This window comes from Dipodomys ordii, unplaced genomic scaffold (genome assembly GCF_000151885.1).
Source record: "Dipodomys ordii isolate 6190 unplaced genomic scaffold, Dord_2.0 Scaffold28, whole genome shotgun sequence".
Taxonomy (NCBI): domain Eukaryota; kingdom Metazoa; phylum Chordata; class Mammalia; order Rodentia; family Heteromyidae; genus Dipodomys; species Dipodomys ordii.
Window position 1 is genome coordinate 9,379,567 of NW_012267244.1, and position 9,051 is coordinate 9,388,617.

Consider the following 9,051-nt stretch of genomic DNA (forward strand, 5'->3'; position numbering starts at 1 on the left):
TGAGCAAAAACTCAGGGACAGAGCCTAGACCCCAAGTTCAAGTCCAAGACTGGTGCATGTACACACATGTGCACACACACAATCTTTAATATTAGATCTATTCATCTATATAAAGCACAAAAATATAGTTGAATTTTATCACAAATGTAGAACATGTTTACCAAAATATATTGTGTATCAGTCCAAGCTTAATTCAAAATGGGATATTAAGAACAAAATCTAAGCTGGGCATCGATGGCTCAGACCTGTAATTCTAGCTACTCAGGAGGCTGAGATCTGAGGATTGCAGTTCAAAGCCAGCCCTGGCAGGAAAGCCAATGAGACTTTTTTTTCTTCTTTTTTATGTTTTTTTAATTGTAAAAATACTGTACAGAGGGGTTTAGTTACATGAGTAATGAGTACATTTCCTATTGAGCATTGCTACTTCCTCCTTCCCGTGAGACTCTGATCTCTAATAAACCAGAAAACCGTAAGTGGCCCTGTGGTACAAGTGATAGAGAGCTTGCCTAGAGCTGAACAGCTGAGGGACAGTGCCCAGGCCCAGAGTTCAAACCACACAACCGACAAAAATAAATAAATAAAATTTAAAACCACTTAATTTTTTCCAAGTCTTTCCATTTCCTAACAAATGAGGCAATGTCATTCTTTCTGGTGGAGGCACAGAATTCCATTGTGTATATATACCATATTTTTCTTCATCCATTCATCTACTGAGGGACATCTGGTTTGGTTCCATACCTTAGCTATGGTGAATAATGCTGCAATAAACACGGTTGTGCTGTGGTAGCTTTAGTATGGTCTTGTTTGTGATCATTCAGGTAAATGCCCAAAAGTGGGATTGCTGGGTCATAGGGGAGCTCTATGTGGCATCTTTTGAGGAACCTCCATACAACTTTCCAAAGTGGTTGAACAAGTTTACACTCCTACCAACAATGCAGTAGAGTTCCCCCTTCCCCATGGTATAACCCCTATTTTCACTGTATTTGATGTTGGTATAATTTGTGGAGGGGAAGGGAAAAAACAAATTGTTTAAATTGTTTAAATAGGGATACAGGACCCATTGCAACAATGAGATGTACAAGATGTTATGTCAAAAAATGAACTTTACAACTTTTGGCGGCGGGGGAGGGGGGATATGGCAGGGCAGGGATGGTAAGGAGAAACAAAGGAGGAGGCAACAATGCTTGATAAGAAATGTGCTCGCTTGATAAGAAATGTACGCATTATCCTGCCCATGTAATTGTAACCCCTCTGTACAGTATGTTCACAAAAAAAAAAAGAAAATTAAAAAAAAAGAAATGTGCTCATTTCCTTGCTCATGTAATTGTAAACGCTCTATGGTATTTTCACAATAAAAAAACTTATTAATAATAAATAAATAAATAAATATCCAGTCAAAAAAATTTTAAACCAAAAATAAAAATAAAAACAAAACAAAAAATTTAAAGCCACTAAAAATCTGGAGGGATGGAGCAAGAGAAAATAATTGGGAATAAATAGATTAATGTATGTTATAATAAAATACATCTTTTTTTTGGGGGGGTCCAGTTGTGGGGCCTGAACTCTGGGCTTGGGCACTGTCCCTCAGCTCTTCAGCTAGCGCTCTTCCACTTGAGCCACAGCGCCACTTCTGGCTTTTTTCTTTTTGCTTATGTGGTGCTGAAGAATCGAACCCAGGGCCTCAGGCATGCAAGGCAAGCACTCTACTACTGAGCCACCTTCCCAGCCCTAATAGACATCTTTTATGTGTATACAAGTCCTGAGGCTTGAACTCAGGGCCTGGCTCTGTCCCTTAGCTTTTTTGCTCAACACTAGCACTCTACAACTTGAGCTACAGCTCCACTTCTGGCTTTGTAGTAGTTAATTGCAGGTAAGAGTCTTATGGACTTTCCTGGGCTGGTTTTGAATGGTCATCCTCAGATTTCAGCCTCCTGAGTAGCTAGGATTACATCAGTGGGCCACCAGCCTTAAGTTTGAAACACATTTCATACAATTAATAAGAGATAATAAAAATCCAATAAACGAGAAATACTAATGTATCAGTTAAGTGGTAAAACAAATTTAGTGCCTAGTGCTTAGTGCCTAGTTAAAAAAAACAGAATAGAGAAATTTAATTCCAGTAAGAAAGATAGCCATGTAGTATTTTAGTAATAAAAATTTTGTTATGAAAAAAGAACTCCTACAAAAAGCATGCTGTAATTCCAGTAATAGTTTTTCTTCCTTTTTGTAACTAAGATGCTTTTCTCAATCACTATGGAAAAGTGGTCAGAAGTAATGAAAACTTTAAGATTGTGAACATAAACTACAAAACCCAAAGTAACTGGGTTGGTACAATTGTGTTCAATATGCTATGTTTTGTAAGGGAGTAAAATAAACATAGTCATGAAAAAGTGTGAAGTTCCTCAAAATTACAAGTGAAATTACTGTATGATCCAATAATCCACTGGGAATATATCTAAAAGGAAATAAAGTTATATCTAAGACTATCTGCACCGCATTTTCATTGCAACACTGTTCACAATAACAAGACATGGAATTAACCTAATGGAAAATTGAAAGGGTAGGGGTGTGTGTGTGTGTGAACTCAGGCTAAAAGGAAAGGAAATCTTGCAAGACATGGAATTAACCTAATGGAAAATTGAAGTGTGTGTGTGTGTGTGTGTGTGTGTGTGTGTAACTCAGGCTAAAAGGAAAGGAAATCTTGCCATCGTAACATAGGAATGAATCAAGGCACAGATAGACAAACACTGCATGGCATGCAGAATCTAGGAAGTTAAGCTCATAGAAGCAGAGAGTAAATGGTGGTTTCCAGGTGACAGTTGATAGGGAATTGGAGGAGATACAGATTGGGAGATAATGTTTCTCAAAGGAAACAAAATTTCAGTCAGGCATAAAGTTCAAAGAATTTCTTATATAATAGTGAATAACATAATAACAATGTATTGTATGCTTGAAAAAGGAAGGGAGAAATAATGTATTTGTTGAAACTACACCTAAATCTTGGCATATTAGGAAATAAAAATGACTACCTATTGAGGCTAAGGAGTAGGAAATATAAGGGTAGATGCATACAGATGAGAAGTAAAACTTAACTTTGTTTAAAAAATTTCTGAGGGGGTGGGGGGTAGGGGGGGATTCGGTGGGGGGGGTGGGGAGAGGCTGGGAAGGGATGTGAAGGGTAAACAAAGGAGGAGGCTGCAATGCTTGATAAGAAATGTACTCATTATCTTGCCCATGTAATTGTAACCCCTCTGTACAGTATGTTCACAAAAAATAAAAATAAAAATTTTAAAAAAATTTCTGAATCATGAATACACACACATATATTACATGAACAATTTCTTAAAAACCATAAAGAAAAAATAAAACCTAGAATGAGCTGGAAGTTTCTGTTTTGCTCAAGCTCAAGTTTTTTTTTTTTTTTTGGTCCAGTCATGGGGCCTGAACTCTGGGCCTGGGTGCTGTCCCTCAGCTCTTCAGCTCAAGGCTAGTGCTCTACCACTTGAGCCACAGTGCCACTTCTGGCTTTTTTCTTTTTGCTTATGTGGTGCTGAGGAATGGAACCCAGGGGCTCAGGCATGCAAGGCAAGGGCTCTACCACTGAGCCACCTTCCCAGCCCTCTGTTTTATTTCTAGATATATTCTTTAAAACCTGGGTCACATTATCAATGTTATGCTTGAATGGTAGCTTATGCCAGTAATCCTAGTTACTCAGGAGGTTGAGATTTGATTATCACAGTTTGAAGCTAGGTGGGGAAGTACATGAGAGTCTTATCTTCAATAACAACTCAAAAAAAGCTAGAAGTGGAGCTGTGGCTCAGTAGTAGAGTGCTAGCCTTGAGCAAAAAGAAGCTCAGTGAAAGCATCTTAGTCCTTAGTTCAAGCCCTAGGACTAGCCAAAAAAAAAAAAAAAGAAAGTCCAGTCTTTCTACAATATTACTTCCTTTTCAGATTCTCAACTTTTACCTAAACAAGTTTAGTGCCGACTATTAACAGTATCCCAGGTTGTCATTTTTTATTGGTATGGCCATCCTCTTCCTGGATTGTTTTGTTACCACATAGTCATATCTCTAGTATAGCAAAAAATATATTTACTACATATTATATAAAATATATTTGCTATATATTACCTCCACGAGACAAAGCAATGTTTTTATTCCTTTCCTAACTAACAAACCTAACAAATTGCTCTGCACACAGCACACACACAGATGCATCCCTAGTTTGTTGGACATAGATATAAAACAAAGGGGCAATGTTCTACTTCATATTTCAAAATTCAGGGAAAGCTAGTTGTATGAAAAAGCATACAACTAAAAACTGATCAATCTAGATGAACTACAAGAAGGCATTCTATTTCTTAACCCTTAAAAAATTAATATTTCAAGTATCAATGGGAAGAACATGTTCAAGTAAGTGCAAATGCATTTAGAAATATCCATGTACCAAGAATGTTTAAACACGTGCCACCAAACTTTAGGTACACAATTCCAACTGTTACTGAATATAGATGCTTTATGAAAAGGAATCCAAAGTTATCCCATTGTAGAAAAGCCTTCATCTATTTGATTACTTTAAAGAATTTAGTGTTCATAAATTGTGCACCTACTCTACAAAACACTTTCCAACATGTAAACAGACATTATATAAAAGAAACATAAACTGAGTTTGAAATGTACTTTTTATATCATTTCAGTAAATTTCACAAATTATGTTGCCATTTAACTAATACCAGCAACATTTTACATTGTTTATGAAATAGCAATTACCAGAAGACAATACTCGGCAACATGTGCATTTGGCTAGTACTAAAGATGTGATTGAGCAGGGACCACATGCCCAAAGAGATTAAAATTCTTGGTCTCTCCTATTTTGAGACCTTTGATCCTGAGTTATAGACTTGATTTGATCTATAATTTTAGATGCTTTTTAAATTAGGGCTATGTAGTGTTAGTAGTTTCCTTTTCTTTAGATATGCAATGAGTGTTTATGATACAAAACATATATTTCACATAAGAATAAAAAAGGCATCAACGTAATGATTAGATTTTACATAACTTACACAAAACACATTTTTTCTTTCCTTTTTTGCTGCTTGAAGTAATATGGAAAGCTCTGTAACAGTCTCAAATACATAGTCTTTAACTTATTTTAAATATCCTGGTATAAAAAATAGTTACCATACAAAGAATTTAAAATATGTAAAAGTAATTAGCTCATTAAAATGTATACTTCATACATTGTTGATGAAAAAAGTTGTCAAGAACTTTCTAAGGATTAACATGGAAGTAAAAAAATCTGTTTCAGGCTGCATTTATTGCTACATAATGACTATTTCAAGGATCATCTGCCTATTGTCAGTCTTAGAAATGTTAAATGCAGTGGTATACTTTGAAAGGAAGGAAAAAAGTTAATACACTGTGATATAAAAATATTGCCTATTTATAAATTATTAACCATTTATAAAACACATTTCAAATCATATGTTACTATAAAAACAATATACTTAAATATAGTATCATAAAATCCAGAAGCACCCACAATTATTTTATGAATACCATTTAATCAAGAAAAATGATATATTTGTTTTTATATCTACCTACCTCTATCTCTTTCTCTCTCTTTCTATATATATATAATAATAATTTAAGGGAAAAATGTAAAACTCTGACTCCAATCCAAACAGTTTATGTAATCATGGAGGTAGATTTCCACTCCATTTATACAAATAAATTATTGGCTTTATTCAAAGAACTGTGTCTAAGATCTCCAAACTGATCAGTGCCATTGAAACAGATTTTTAACAGACTTTAGAAACTGGTATTCTAAGTGGCATACACACAAAACAGATATTTCCTTCATATGGTTACATCTGAAAAGTGCCTTCATTAAAACCACTCTTGGGTGTAAAGAGGTATAACTAAGTGCAGATACTTTGGCTTAACAGTTAACACAGTAAATAAGACATATTTCTTAAAGTGAGAAGAAATCTGTGTCATTCAGGTACTTGTATTATATAAAGCTGAAATAATTGTTATTCTCTTAAATTCTTAGATTATTTCTGCCTAAAAAAGCAAAGCTTTTATGTTTCAGTCATTAAATGTTTACTTTTTTTTTTTTTTAACATTGTGGCATTTCAGAGGTGGTGCTAGAAATAGTTTTAACAGATCAGTTCAAAACATAAAATATAACACATCCTTTCACTAAAAAAGATTTTCTATAATGAAAAATACCAGTTCTATTTCTAATGGTAAACTAGAACTGGAGGTCCCGCCATGGATCACAGGAATCAGGGCACTGTCAAGATCATTTAGATAATGCTGAGGCAGAAGGTGGCCTTCACATCCCGCCTGAAATTCAACCTGGGGAAAAAGAAAATCTTGATAAGATGACCCTGAAGATTAGCAATCTAGTTTACTTTTGCAGATGAATATAAATGTAAGTATTTTAAAAACATTTAAAAATATTTAGTTTAGGCATGTTAGTACAAACACTAGACACTATTTAAAAAAAAAAGTCTATGTTCTCCCATTCTTTTTTTTTTTTGTCCGTTGTGGGCCTTGAACTCTGGGCTTGGGTGCTGTCCCTCAGCTCTTCAGCTCAAGGGAGCACTTTATCACTTGAACCACAGTGCCACTTCCGGTTTTCTAGTGGTTTTCTGGAGATAGAGTCTCATGGACTTTCCTGCCCAGGCTGGCTTTGAACCTCGATCCTCAGATCTCAGGCTCCTCAGTAGCTAGGATTACAGGCGTGAGCCACCAGTGCCCGGCTCCATTATTTCTTTTATCCATCTACTACAAAAATTATATTTGTTCCTTTGGCAGATATTATTCTTTTAAGTAATACATAAATATAATGGAGGTTTGGGGTCTTTGAATAATTATCAAAATTACTTTAAATAATATTTTTAAAATCTACTTAACATATTTCAGATGTGATAATATTAGAATTTGATATTGATGGTAAAATTCTATTTGACTAAAAAAAATCATCAATGCTTGCTCAAATAACCAATAATTACAAGTAGCTTCCTTGAAAGGGAGCTTTGAAAACAAAACTTCCTTTTTCCAGTAATATATCTTAGTTGGAGAAAAACAAGCCAGTATTTTAACCACTCTAATGAGAATCTTCTTTGAAAGTCTTTACGAGATGTTGGAAACAGTTAGAAATTAAATATACCCAACAGATTTGAACCACAAGTTCAAAGCAAAACAAACAGCTTTTACTTGTAAGATGAACATCATTCATTATTAAGAATAATACAAATTAAGATGATATTGGGGTATCATATTTTACCTATAAAATTGTCAAAGTCCAAAAGTTTTAGGGCTAAGGAATATAGCTTAGCGATAGAGTACGTTTCTAGTATGTATGAGGCCCTGAGCTTGATTCCAGCCACCACAAAAAAAACAATTTCATATGCATGACATAGGAGCAACATCTCTCAGCATTTGCAGAAATATATTGGCATGACTGCTGTTTAGAACAATATATTATCTATAGAGTACATACTTGAATCTGTCAATTCCCCTAGAAATTTTTCTTATGGCTGTACTCATACTTTTCAAAAACAAAATATTGTGTTGACGATCTAAATTTTAACAATATACACCATATAATGCATGAAGATCTTGTTAAAAAAATATGTCCTAATGAGTAATAGATCTATGACATATTAAGGAAGCATGGTAAAAATAGTATAAAAGGTGAGATAAAAAGCACACACACAGGGGCTGGGAAGGTGGCTCAGTGGTAGAGCGCTTGCCCTGGGTTCGATTCCTCAGCACCACATAAGCAGAAAAAAAAAAGACGGAAGTGGTGTGGCTCAAGTGGTAGAGCGCTGGCCTTGAGCTGAAGAGCTGAGGGACAGCGCTCAGGCCCAGAGTTCAGGCCCACGACCGGACCCAAAAAAAAAGCACACACACCTACTTGCTTTGTACATGTATAAAATCATAAAGAATATTGAATGTGGATAGCTTGATCAGGGATAGAGAGCTGAGGAAAGGTGGAGGTAAAGTGGGGTTGAGAGTTAAGGGTTGTTACCTTACATATATATCTACTAGTACCATTTACTTTATTGTCTGGACTTATCATCTACAAGGTTCTAACATCTACATAGAATATACTGAGAATGCAGCCAGGCACCGGTGGCTCAAGCCTGTAATCCTAGCTACTCAGGAGGCTGAGATCTGAGGATCGGGGTTCAAAGTCAGCCCCACCAGGAAAGTCCATGTGACTCTTATCTCCAATAAACCACTCAGAAAACCTGAAGTGGTGCTGCGGCACAAGTGGTAGGGCACTCACCTTGAGCTGAAGAGCTGAGGTACAACGCCCAGGCCCAGAGTTCAAGCCCCACAATTGGAAAAAAAAAGGAATACACTGAGAATGTAGTTTTCTGCAACGTTCACTGATGCTTTTACATATATACTTTCAAACTTTAAAAATTTTAAATCGTGAATTTAGTCAGAATAAGTAAGTTTAAAAAACTATTAATCAGGGCTGGGAAGGTGGCTCAGTGGTAGAGTGCTTGTCTCGCATGCATGACAACCTGGATTCCATTCCTTAGCACCACATAAAAAGAAAAGGCTGAAGTGGCACTTTGGCTCAGTGGTAGGAGGGTTAGTCTTGAGCTGAAGAGCTCAGGGACAGCACCCAGGCCTAGAGTTCAAGCCCCATGACCAAAAGAATGAATGAATAAATAAATAAGTAAATAGATAAATAAATAAATTACTAATCAGGCAGCATAGCCATGGGTCAGAACACCCTGCTATATGTAAAATAATTTCACTGGCCACATTCTTTTACATATTGGTCAATAGTTGTTTCCACTATAATGACAGAGTTGAATTGTAAGAGAGACACAACAATCTGCAATGCCTAAAATATTTATTGTCTGGCCTTTTATTTTAAAAATTGGCTAAATTCTGTTTTGGAGATCAACAGAGATAATACATATGAAGTGTTTAGCACATATTTTATGTCCTTAAGTTCTAGTTAAAGGCTGGGGATGAAGCTCAGTGCCATTCCCAGCACCATTTAGAAAAAAAAAAA

The 9,051-nt window shown here is 35.7% G+C and overlaps 1 protein-coding gene across 3 annotated transcripts in view; it reads right to left on the reverse strand.

The window, feature by feature from the left end:
* Positions 1-4,676: 4,676 nt before the first annotated feature.
* The window catches only part of Zfyve16 (zinc finger, FYVE domain containing 16), a 40,829-nt gene continuing 36,454 nt past the window's right edge, over positions 4,677-9,051 (reverse strand). For all 3 annotated transcript variants that reach the window (XM_013015906.1, XM_013015905.1, XM_013015904.1), the window contains one exon: positions 4,677-6,362. In XM_013015906.1, the coding sequence (XP_012871360.1) occupies positions 6,204-6,362 (159 nt within the window). In that variant the 3' untranslated portion in view covers positions 4,677-6,203. The remainder of the gene's footprint in view (positions 6,363-9,051) is intronic.